A 13243-nucleotide genomic window follows, 5' to 3' on the forward strand; every position below is an offset into this window, starting at 1 on the left:
TGGGCTGCAAGTGCACAGCCGTGTGCATAGCTCCTCAGTCCACTGACTCTCCCGCGCCACGACGCAGACCGCAGCTGAAGCTCTTACCTGGGCAGGACCCAGATGGGTGTGTATGGAAAGAGGATTCTTCTCCTCTCTTGCTGAGTCTCAAAGGTATTTGGGTCCCCCCAGATACACGTCCAACACGTACACTCAAAATCAAATATTTTTTGGGTATCTTCAAATTCAAGCAGTGGGGCAAAGCGACAAACGCCGCTCTGTTGAAAAGGATCACTTTATTCAACCACACATAATGTATATATACAAGTGAGCAAAATCAGGATGTTTTCCTCAGCCATCCTTTCCACATTTTGTGTAGTTTTAGTGAACTATAAATCACTGTTTTCTTCATGCCTAAAAGACAAAAAGAAGAGACGGTGAGAAAGTTGGGGCTGGTGACCAGATCCGCTGCGAGAGCTTCCAGGATATTCTCACCAGAGGCCTGCCTTTGGAGGGCAGCCGTGATGGGCTCATTGGTGGGGCTCAGGAGACCCTGGGAGCCAAAGATGATTAAAGATTACCACGGCCAAAACGAGGGGAAGAGGTTCTGATTTAGGCATTATGGCCACAGTGACGTGGATGCCGTAGGTACCTGAGCTAACGGGATAAGTGAATCCTTCAAGTTACGAGTTTATCATCAGCCTTTGACTTCAGTGGCTCATTTAAAAATGAGAAAGGAAAACAGAGACAAAACTCTGTATGTAACTGGACATCCTCAGCCCCCTCCTGACTTGCAGCGCCCGCATCGCAGCCACCCCCAGGTCCCGGCTGCTGCGTACGCCACCCCCTGCCCAGAACGATATTGGTTCCATCACTTTCGGCCTGCTCGCTCCCCATCCCCTTTCAGGTTCCTCCTGCAAAAGTGCCTTCCTGGACGCTGCTCCTCCCGGCCCCAGGGCACCCGTGCGGGCCACTGGCTCGTACAGCACCCACCAGGCGGTGCAGTGCTTGGCAGTTTCCTGAGCTGTCCCTCTGCCTAGGCTGGGAGCTCCTTATGGACAGGGAGTGTGTCTCCCTTGTCTCTGTATCCCCAGCATCTAGTACGGAGCCTGGCACACAGCAGGCCTTCGGTAAGCGCTTCTGAAGTGATGGGACGGATGCACCTCGTCCAGCTACCCGGCCGTCCGGCACCCCGGCTTCGTAATCACAAGTACCTGATGAAACCAGAGGAGAGGCTCTCTGGGGGCTAACGGGACAGCAGTCAAATGGGATAGGATAATGGGATGCTATTTGTCTGTCAGATCTAATAGGATCCAATTTGCAGATGGTATTATGGGCTCCACTTCCTTTGTGCTGAGGATGAGATCATTTAGTCTGTGTTTCAGGGTGTGGCCCAAAGATCCCAACAGCCTTTGGCACCACGAGTACAAACTGTGGTGTGTGTTCCAAGTCTGAAACGCACACCCCTGGCAGTGCACTTGAAGCCTGTGGATGAGGTGACAGGATTAACTCTGGGGACCCGGTATGGTCTCTTGAAAATACCTGGGCCTATTGCCCATAAGCTGTCTGGTCTGCTCAGAACCTTTGAAGAAGCTACTGCAGGCAGAGGCAGGTAAAAAGGGCAGCAAACCAGGAAAATTGTTAGCAAATACTTCTAGAAACTCTGGCCCAGCGTGTCTACTGACTCCTTGCAAACTGACACAGCCTCATCAAGAAACTCAGAGCTCCTTTCCCTGCCTCCACCTCTTCTAATTTTCTCCCTGGAGCAACCACTTTGGTGAACCTCACCCAGTTGAGCATTGAGACTGGAAACTTATTACGTAAGGTGCTTTTTTAATATTCCAGCCAGAACCAATCGAGACACTAAGCAGAACACAGGTGGAGCTTACAATAAGGTTCGACACAGCAACCCCAGGGCATTGAGTCACAGCTAGAGGAAGATGTATCGACCGTGATAAGTCCCAGTGCAGCTTCACAAACCTTACCTACAGACTCCTTGGAGTGTAACATTTAAGGTAAATACTGAAAGTACTTGAGCGTCACCTTGTAGCCGTGTTTTGTTGCTACTGCGCAGAAACCTTTCTCCACTGAAAACAGTCTCGCCCTTTGATGGCTCTGACAAAGCGAGTCTCAGAATGACTTGCAGGGAATCGTGTTAGAAAGAGCACTAGAATAGGAGTCATGAGACCTGAAATCTAGTTGCAGCTGGACCACAAACCTATAGTCTGTGACTCACTCTCTGCGCCTTGACTTTCCCATCTGCAGAAAGACTGGCTGGACTAGTTCAGGGCTCTCTCACAACGGCAGTCTGTAGGGAAGTGAGGAGGTAACTGCGGGGAGGGTTGCTGTGTGTGTGCGCACGTGCGCACTAATGTGCAGACGGTGCAGTTTTTGTCGGATTTTCAGAGGGACCCAGGATTTGCAGAAGGTTAAGAACCAACACATGGGAACAAAGGATCCTTTCAGCCTTAATATTCTGACTGCAATGCAGGTGGAAGACTAAAAGTGCATGCGGTTGGGAGTGGGCGACATGTCCTAAATGGGGCACAAAAGCTGCTCCCATTAAGGGCAACAGTGTAAACTGGACTGAGTAAAATTAGGAACATCTTTTCATCAAAAGGTACCATCAAGTAAAAGATCTGTAGACTGAAAACTATAGAAAACTTATGAAAGAAATTGGAAGAGACACAAAGAAATGGAAAAACATTCCATGCTCATGGATTGGAAGGACAAATATTGTTAACATGTCAATACTACTCAAAGCAATCTACACATTCAACGTAGTCCCTATCAAAACAACACCAGCATTCATCAGAGATGCTAGAACAATTAATTCTAAAATCTGTATGGAACCAGAAAAGTCCCTGAATAGCCAAAGTAATGTTAAAAAAGAAAACCAAAGCTGGAGGCACCACAAGTCCAGACTTAAAGCTGTATTACGAAGCTGTAATCATCAAGACAGTATGGTCCTGGCACAAAAAGACACACCTATGCGTGTCAATGGAACAGAAGAGAGAACCCAGAAATGGACCCATAAATGTGTGGCCAAGTCATCTTTGAAAAGCAGGCAAGAATACCCAATGGAAAAAAGACAAATGGTGTTGTCTTCAGCAAACGGTGTTGGGAAAACTGGACAGCGACATGCAGCAGAATGAACAAGGACCACTTTCTTACACCATACATGAAAATAAACCCAAAATGGATGAAAGACCTAAATGTAAGACAAGAAACAATCAAAACCCTAGAGGAGAAAACAGGCAACAAGCTCTTTGACTTTGGCCACAGCAGCTTCTAACTAGACATGACTCTGGCGGCAAGGGAAACACAAGCAAACGTGAACAAGTGGGACCTCATCAAAATAAAAAGCTTCTGCACAGCGAAGAGAACAATCGACAAACTAAAAGACAATTGACAGAATGGGAGAAGATATTTGCAAATGACATACTGGATAAAAGGTTAGTATCCAAAATCCATAAAGAACTTATCAGTCTCAATACCTCAAAAAAACAAATAATCTGGTGAAGAAATGGGCAAAAGACATGAACAGACACTTTTCCAAAGAAGTCATTCAGATGGCTAACAGACACATGAAAGAAACAGTGCTCAACATCACCCATCATCAGGGAAATACAAATCAAAACCACAATGAAATACCACCTCACACCTGTCAGAATGGCTAAAATTAACAGCTCAACAAACCGCAGATGTTGGTCAGGATGTGGAGAAAGGGGATACTTTTGCACTGCTGATGTGAATGCAAACTGGTGCAGCCACTCTGGAAAACAGAGGGTTGTCAAAAAAATTAAAAATAGAGTTACCCTGTGGTCCAGTAATTGCACTAGTAGGTATTTATCCAAAGGATACTTGAATGTCAATTCGAAGGGGTACATGTACCCCAATGTTTATAGCAACACTATTAATAATAGCCAAAGTATGGAAAGACCCCAAATATTCATCGACTGATGAATGGATAAAGAAGATGTGGTATATATATACACCAGAATATTACTCAGCAATCAAAAAGAATGAAATTACCATATGCAACACTGTGGATGGAACTAGAGTGTATTAGGCTAAGCGACCTAAGTCGGAGAAAGATAAATATCATGTGATTTCACTCATGTGGAATTTAAGAAACAAAACAGAGGGGAAGGAAAAATAAGATAAAAAGAGTGAGAGAGGCAAACCATAAGAAACTCCTCAATACAGAGAACAAACTGAGGGTTGCTGGAGGTGTGTAGGGGGGCGCTAAATGGAAGATGGGCATTAAGGAGGGCACTTGTTGGGATGAGCATTGGGTGTTATATGTAAGTGATGAATTATTAAATTCTACTTCTGAATTATTACACTATATGTTAACTAACTTGGATTTAAATAAAAAATTTTTAAAAAGACACCATCAAGAGAGTGAAGTGACAGCCACCCAACTGGGAGAATTTTGCATTACACATATCAGACAAAAGACTTGTATCCAGACTTTATAGAGAATTCACTAAGAAAAGGTAGACAATTCAGGGACACCTGGGTGGCTCAGTTGGTTAAGCGTCTGACTTCAGCTCAAGTCATGATCTCGTGGCTCATGAGTTTGAGCCCTGCACCGGGTTCTGTGCTGACGGCTCAGAGCCTGGAGCCTGCTTCGGATTCTGTGTCTCCCTCTCTCTTTCTGCCCGTCCCCTGCTTGTACTCTGTCTCTCTCTCTCTCCCAAAAATAAATAAACATTAAAAAAATTTTTTAAAGAAAAAGTAGACAATTCAGTAGAAAAATAAGCGAAAGACTAGATTAGGCACTTACAAAAGAGGATATCCAAATAAATATGAACTAACACCCAACTTCATTAGTCATCAGAAAAATGGAAATTAAAGCTCCAATATGATACCACTACTCACCTATCAGCATACCTAAAATGAAAAAGACATAGAATATCAAGTAAGGAGGAGCTACTCCAGGGGCTCAGTTAGTGGGAGTGTAATTTGGACAACTGTGTGGCGGGATTACCAACGGTGAACATTCATATACTTTATGACCTTGTAATTCCACCGCCGAGCACGCACCTAAGAGAAATGCACACGTTCACCCACCACAAGACAGATACAGGAGCATTCACAGCAGCACCATCTGTAATGGCCCCAAACTGGAACCAACCCAAGAAACCATTAACATAGAGTGGGTAAACTGGGGTATAATCATACAATGGACTCGTTGCAGTGAGAATCAATGAACTATTGCTGCTCTCGACGCCATGTTGACATAATGAGGAGTGAAAGACACAGGAGACCACATATTTACTTAAAGTTCAAAATGGGCACAACAGAAGCATGGCACTGGAAGTCAGACAGTAGTTAGTCCTGGAGGAATAGGGACTTTGATGGGCCCACCATCCGGGGGATGGTTCTGTTCTATGTCTTCATTCGGGTCTAGGTTCATGAGTGTCCACTTTGTGAAAACTCACCCAACTTCTGATGCATACATTTTTCTGTATATATGGAGATTTTTTTTTTTTTTTTTGCTACTACCGGAAAACCCAGAATCTTTTATAATAAATCAAATAATGGTCACTGAAATACACTGAGCCAGTATTTATGGAGTATCTACATAATACTAGACACTGAGCTGGCTGTTGGGGATACTGGTATGAACAACACTTAGGGCTTCTGCTCTCTTTCCACAGAAAAGGGTGGTGATATAGGAAGTCTGCCTTTAGAATGTGTCCTGAGGGAGGACAGCCTGCTAAGAGAGAGACATTAAGAGCCACCATCATCGTCTTTGCTCCTTCCCCAAAGGATAAAGATGGAAGATCTCTTTGGATACCACATCTTTAGACAGATCCTTTCCTACCTAAACTGAGTCATTATGAATTTTGATCAGTGTCTAAAGTCAGGTCTGTTTTGGAAGCATACAGAAATCTACTTCAAATATAGGGCTTCTGAGGTTTTACTTCTGTTGATTTCCAGCTTTTTTCCCGTGACCCGCAGCAAAGTTACTCACATGTACGACCGTGACTCCCTATGTGACTTTAAGTAAGACCGGCCCAATGGCAGACACGGTTCTCCAGGAAACCATGTGAGGCAGAGACAGCAGTAGGTTGTGAGGGGTCTCTCCCTTCAGATAATTCTACTTGTCAGATATTTATGAGGGGAAATCAGTAAGCCCCCAAGCATTCCTCCAATTATTTTCTAAACATAGATATTATCTACAAAGAAAATCTCTTGAAGCAGAAATACTACTTGTTTTAAGGACTCACAGGTTAAATAATCACATCTCTGGAAAAAAGAATCCCGTAACTATTATATGTTCTTCTTATTTAATATGTAAGTAATAAAAACTGGAAGAAGTGTTTTTAGTAATGAGGAATCAGAAGCAGAGGATGATAATCAATGATCATTCTGTTGTGTTCCAGGAAAGGGCTGGGAAGGAACCCCTCAGGCGTGCCAGAGACTTTTCAGGGGCAAGACTAAACCTGACTTGTTAATTCAGCTGAACCCTTTGAAGCTGGAGAGGTAAACAGGTGTCTGTCCCCAGAGTCAATGATGACGGACAAGGAAGTGAGGTGGGGCAAAATAAAACAACACTTCAGAAATCAAACCCATCATCCTCCCCGGCCGCCCCCATCTCTGGGAATGGCACCACCATCCACGGCTCCCCGAGCCAGAAACCTGGGAGTTCTAGCTGACTCCTCTCTCTCTCCTTCACTTCCCATGTCCCTCCAGGCATCTGAAACAGGTAACTTGCCCTCTCACTATTGTGCACATCTCTTCTCTCTGCCTGCAGTGACCTGAGTTCAGGCCGCCTAACTCCTCCGCTGACGGGCTGTAACCACAGCTAACCGGCTTCCCGAGCCACGGCTGTATCTCCCTTCCCTCTGTTCTCAATTTCTGTAGCCGTCCAGGTCATGCTACGATCCTCCAGTGGCTTCCTTCCGCCCTCAAAATAAACTCTGAGTTCCTCCACGGGGCATTTCAGGCCCCCCTTCGCTGGCTCCTGCTTACTCCTCAGTCTCATGACTAGATTCCCCCATCAGAATACTCAGGCTGGCTGGCAACGGGAAGGCTGCTGCTGATCAGAATATGACAGACTGAGGGGGTGCCTGGGTGGTTCAGTTGGTTAAGTGTCTGAATTCGGCCGTGGTCATGATCTCGTGGTTTACCAGTTCAAGCCCCATGTCAGGCTCTGTGCTTACATCTCAGAGCCTGGAGCCTGCTTTGGATTCTGTGTCTCCCTCTCTCTCTGCCCCTCCCCCACTCACACTCTCTCTCAAAAAAAAAAAAGGAATATGACAGATTGCTTAGCTGGTCTTCTGTGACCTGTCTGAGATGTGACGCCATCTGCTGCCATCACGGAAAGAGGAAAGAGGAGCAGGTATGGAGTCTAAAAGGGCCTTTGGCTTCTTCTGCGCTGCTGGTGAGTTAGGCTACAAAACAGTGTTTGGCTTTGGGGTATTTCTGTATTCACCATTGAACCTGCTGCATCTGAAGGTGAGGGGATTTCAAGGAACTAGTAAAGACAGGGTCAGACCACACGAAAACAGGCAACCGTGCTATTCAACACAGCTCGTTAGGAAAGACCACCCTCTGGGCTGGCTATAGATGCCTGGCCTCTATCTTTTATAGGAATAGAATAATATTTAGATCTAGACTCACCCAAGTTTTTAAAGCACCTACTAGGTACTTACTGGACTCTCTCCGAACTTGTGGTGAGCTGGTATTAGTATCCCTTCCATTTCAAGGAAGAAGGGCTAATTAACACACCAAGGTTACAGGGGCAAGAAACGAATAACTACAACTCAAGTCCGGGTCTTCTGACCCCAGGCTAAGCTCCTTGGTTAGCTATATACCTCTGAAGTTAACTGTATTTCAATATAGAAGGTATTCACTAGCGAAGGGGGAAGACTGAACCTTCCTTTTCACCCCCATCGAGTGGGAGGCTGCGAAGTGGAGGCGTGAGAACGGCTAACAAGGAATACGAACTCCATCGCACGCGCCGGGTTGCTCACCTGCACACGACGCACCAGCTAGCTGAAAACCTGAACACAGGTAGGACGTGGAGGATTTGGCCTTAGCGCAGCAAGCAGAACAACCACAGCCACGAACACAGCAAAAGCACTTTTAAAGAACAACGTGCAGAAACACAGAGGTTCCGAACCTTGCTGTGGAGTGAGAGGGAAGAGAAACGGTAAACCAGGCACTCGGAGCCTTTTGTCTGTAGTTTACTCCCACTGGAAACCTGGTTAATGGGTGGGCTCATGTCATTTGGATATGACAGTGCAAAGAGGCGGATGCTAAGCAGGGGTCAGGAAACCTGTTAGGTGATAATACCCCAAAGGGAAAGACCAGGCACAGTGCTGGATGCATTTATGTATCTTAGGCTGTAACTGTCACAAACTGGTGAGGCAGGTATAATTACCCCTATGAAATTAAAACTCAGAAGAATTAGGTAACTTGCCCAAGGCACAGTAGTTAGGTCGGAATATGAACCCTAGTCTCTGGGGCTCGTGAATCCCTGTCATTGGCCTGGGCCGCCTTTATCACCTCCCACAGCCACCATAAAACCAGAGAAACCGGAGCTTAAGGTCGGGAAACCCACAGGCTTTGGAGGGATGCCCGACACTTTTCACAGTTTCTGCAGCCTCAGAGCAGGCTGTATACGTTCTGTTACTCTGGGCTTCTACGACCCAGTAAGGCATCTTTAGAAAGGAAAAGGAAGCAGGCAGTGAGCACTCTGGGAACCAGCACTAGGGACTAACTAGAGCAGCCACAGGAAAACACTGGGCTGTGGTTTCCGTTAGGTGTCACCCACTGCCCTCTGCTGGCCACTGGAAAGAATGAGTGGAAAGAAAACCGAAGATTCATTTCAGATTGATGCTCTAGAGATGATGATGATGGATTTTGACAAATGTTTTATTAGACAAAAATTCAAACTATAAAAGGACAGTATGGCATGTCTCATGTTTCTTCACCCAGCTTCAACGATATATCAACTCATGGCCAATCTGGTGTCATCTACCCCTCACCCACTTCCCTTCACCATGATTGATTTTGAAGCAAATCTCAGACATCCTGTCCTTCCATCTGTGGAAATTTTTTTTTTTTATTTTTTAAAAATATTTTTATTTATTTCTAGGAGAGAGAGAGAGAGAGAGAGACAGCGTGAGCAGGGGAGGGTCAGAGAGAGAGGGACATACAGACTCTGAAATAGGCTCCAGGCTGTGAGCTGGCAATCAGCACAGAGCCCGACGCGGGGCTCGAACCCACGAACCACGAGATCATGACCTAAGCGAAAGTCGGACGCTTAACTGACTAAGCCACCCAGGCGCCCCCTGTGGAAATTTTAATATGTACTTCTAAAAGAAATTTTTAAAAACATGATCACATGATCACAACAAAAAAATATCCATGAATCTAATAATTCCTTATAGCAAAGAAGCCCAAAATCAAAAAAACCAAAGCATTCAGCCTCACGCAAGAAGCTGCAATCATGCAAATCACAGATTAATAGCCTAAACCACCCAAGCAAACAAAAACACCTCATCTTCAGCCTTGCCAGGATAAACCAGCAGGAACATAGATTAAATAAATATCTTAATTGGAAATGCAAAGCTATATACACTCCTGAGTGGTAGCAAATCTTCAGCTGAGTAGATCTGGCCCATGTGCTATTAAATCTTTGTTAAATTTTTGGCTGAATCTTTCCGAAGACTTGGGAGGGCAACACCGTGTCCTCGGGGCCAAACACTGGGCCAGGTATCCAGGCAGCTGAGGTGAGAAGTTAGGAGGTGTGGCCACACCAGCTTCCTGGCAATCTCAGCCCAGGGATCAGAATCTGGCTGAAGGCTTACTCCCTGCTCCGGGTTACCTCCGTGCCATCTAGCCCCTGTTACTGCAAATTTCTATTTATGCATCTAGTTTCTGAACTCCTTGAAGGCAGGATGGTGTTATGTTCACTTTTGCATCCTGCGTGGCTAGCATATGAGGGAGGCTCAGCAGATGGTCGCATCACGAAAGGCTGAATGAGGAAAGTCCATCATCTGACAATATCAAGTACTGGAGAGAAAGGGGAGAAGCGTGAACTCTCCTTTACTGCATACAGTAGACTATAAATTGATACAATCACTCTGGATGGCAGTGTAGCAATGTCCAAAGCTATGTACAAATGCTTAAGCCCATAAAACAATAACGGGATGTTTAAGACAATGTTTTTAAATGTACATTCAGAGAACAACATCAACAACAAGAAAACAGAAAGAGCTCCTGGAAATTAAAAAATATAATAGCACAAAAAAAATCTCAATAGAATGGTTGCAAACTAAAGTTGAGAAAATCTCCCAGAAAGCAGAGCAAAAAGACAAAGAGATAAAAAACAGATGAAAGGAAATCAAAGGGCTCTTCAAAACCAAAGAAGGTTCAGTATCTGAAAAAAAAAAAAAAAAAAAAAGGAGTTCCAGAAAGAGAAGTAAGAAAGCAGATGAGAACTTAAAGCAACCATAAAAGAAAATTTTCTTACATTCTTTTTCTCTGAAAGGGTGATGAGTACCCAGTAAAATGGATAAAAACAGATTCACTGGCAAAGCTTACCCCTGAGAAATGTCAGAGCCCTGGGGCAAGCAAAGACCTAACCGGCTTCCAGAAAGAACACATGAAGGACTGAGAAGCAGAATGGCTGGGCTTCGACAGCAACCCTCAAGTGAGAAGACAATTGGAATAATGATATCGCAAGTCTTTACAAAATGATTTCTAATCTCTGTCCAGCCCAAGCGTCAATTCCACGGGAGGGTAAGCTCAAGACATTTCTGGTTACACACGGTCTCCAGATGTGCCTCCCTGCATCCCTGCGAGGAATGGCATGCTTCACCAAAATGGAAGCGTGCACTGCAAAAGCAACAGGGGATGGGATCCCTCCCACGAGACACAGAAGATCTCCGTGGGAAAAGGCAGTGGTGCAGGGCAGGCAAGGGGGATGATGTGCTCACCTGTGAATCACAGTAGCAGAGTCATAGGCTGTAAACTTGGACGACTGACTTCACCGAAGCTACGGAGCAACTACCTGAGGACTGAGGGGCGGGAGGGCTGAGCATGCAGGGCGGGCTGGCTGCGAGAGCCCAATTCTGGCCCCCCAGAGCGAGCACTCAGCAGATGATGCCTGGAACTGCAAAGGAGGGAGGCAGCGGGATGCGCCAGCTACCGAGAAAACGGGCAGTGCGGACAAATAACCCGCCACTGGTCTCTGGAGAGGGGAAGTGGGGGGAAGGGCAAGGGGCGGCTGCTTTTGCAACAAAATGCACACGCGACTTTCAGAAATCCCAAATCCAGGGACAAGCTGCACGTGAGGAGCTGTTCAGAGAACTGAGAGGGGAGTAAGGCTTCCGCCACCACCTCACACGGTTTGACTTTTCTAGACTAGCTGACGGTGCTGTTTGGCCTGTGTGTACACCATGGCTATGTCCCCGTTGACGCCCATCAAAACCGAGCACTTCAGAAGCACTTGCGGATACAGATAAAGCTTTACGCTCTGATCAGGAGTGCTGAGGCCACTCAGTCCAGCAGCACCTCAAGCGTGAGTTTTCCCACGTTCTTACCGGCAGTGAAAATGCCTTTGGTGCTCTGTTTCATGCTAGAAGGTCTCACAATTGCTGAAAGTCCTGTGAGAAAAAACCAACAAGGATGCCCAAATGCCAGATGTTAGTCATCTTAACACTTTTAAAGCCTAAAACTAAATATTCTCTCCAGTTATCCAGTAAAGCTAGCCAATCCTCCTCTGCCCTGGTGCTGTAGAATGACAGCGGAGAGGGAATCAGGATTGAGGGCCAGCCTGGAGCTGCCAGCCGTGTCCCCGACTGGCTCTGTGAGCACAGGCAAATGCCTGGCCCTCGCTGGGCCTGGGCCTCCCCACCTTAGTTAAAATTGGGGATGGATTAAGTCACCCTCAAAGGTCATTTTATGACTTGAAACCTGCTTCAGGCTGCTGGTTCTCAACCCCAAGATTTGAAATGATTTTTAAAAAATCCCAAAGTTTCTGCCCAGGAGAAAAGCTTTCCTTCTGAAAACACAGGTAGGACTCCTGTGACCAGAATCGTGTTACGTGAAAAAGAACAAACAAACAACAGGCCTCCTCACTTATCTTCCGAATAGGTACGTGGTAGCCTGAACGCATGCTCTGAAGGCCTGGGGCAGGTCCCTGAGAGGGGACGTGGGTCTGCCCGCCGGCTCGGTACCGTCGCTGTGAAGCGCACCTAGCGCAGGAGCCTGAATCCTTGAGGAGCTCACGAAACAGGAAAACGTGCTATCTGGGGGAGGGGGTTGTTTTCAGTCATAACTCTTTCTTTACCGACTGCCCTTCTAAATTATCTTTAACACCTCAAAGGGAAGTGGGTCTCTGAAGATAAGATTTCTGTGTAAACATGAGGAAGGCCTTGGGGATAATATGTGGAACATACTACGGGTCACGTCCGAGGGAGCCCTGGTGAACACACTGAGAGATACATCGAAGGGGAGTTGGCTGGTGAAAGCTGTGTTCCTGATGTTACAAAAGCACTAAAAATGTCACCAGGCTCCTTCCTTCTCAGACCACCATGAAGAACAGAGTCGTCTTTGGAATAACTTCTAGAAGTTACGCTGTTGGAACCAAAACAAACATTGTTTCCCCCTTTGACGGTGATTTAGGACCCAGGAAGCTTAAAACAGAAGGACTTACGCCGCCCTACTTCAAACAAATGACAATTTAGATTTGGAAACCCCCCAGACTGTTAGTGCTGTCTTCTTCCCTGAGATAATCTGTCTCTTGATCTCAACTAAGCAAGAAAGAATAAAGAATATGTCTCTGTCACAAAGTTTGCTTTTTGCCCACGGCCAGCACTTCCTCAATGTCAAATTCATAAACATACCTTGTCGCACCACCTCTCCACAGTCCGGGTCATGAGCAACTTGTAATAAAGTTTCTTCCACGTCTCTATTTTTTCCAGGAGGGTCCATAATATGATTTATTTGTTGCTGTAAAGTTTTGGGCAATGTCATTAGCTGAGTGAATTGTCCTTCTGGGCTTTTATCTATCTAAGAAAAAAAAAAGATAACATCTGTGGAAAGTTCTTTGAATTCACACAAACATACATGGACCCACATCCTGGCCACCATGCTAAGGAGACTTATTCCTTTTCTGAAACTGAATGCATGCGAGTTCAGATTCTGTGTTCCTTCAAAAAAGCTAATTCTTTTCCTATCATTTTTACATGAGAAAAGAAAGAACAGAAGCCTCTTTCAAGGATCAATTTCTCAC

The 13243-nt window shown here is 45.7% G+C and overlaps 1 protein-coding gene across 5 annotated transcripts in view; it reads right to left on the reverse strand.

Moving 5' to 3' along the window:
- Positions 1–256: 256 nt before the first annotated feature.
- Positions 257–13243, reverse strand: part of TAMM41 (TAM41 mitochondrial translocator assembly and maintenance homolog) — a 47634-nt gene continuing 34647 nt past the window's right edge. For 2 of the 5 annotated variants that reach the window (XM_077751598.1, XM_077751603.1), the window contains 3 exons: positions 12855–13020; positions 11550–11612; positions 257–393 (listed from right to left, as the gene is read on the reverse strand). In XM_077751598.1, coding sequence (XP_077607724.1) covers positions 317–393; positions 11550–11612; positions 12855–13020 — 306 coding nt within the window. In that variant the 3' untranslated portion in view covers positions 257–316. The remainder of the gene's footprint in view (positions 394–11549; positions 11613–12854; positions 13021–13243) is intronic. The other 3 variants (XM_077751600.1, XM_077751601.1, XM_077751602.1) reach the window with 3 other exon arrangements.

This window comes from Crocuta crocuta, unplaced genomic scaffold, assembly GCF_008692635.1.
Source record: "Crocuta crocuta isolate KB4526 unplaced genomic scaffold, BGI_CrCroc_1.0 scaffold69-1, whole genome shotgun sequence".
NCBI lineage: Eukaryota > Metazoa > Chordata > Mammalia > Carnivora > Hyaenidae > Crocuta > Crocuta crocuta.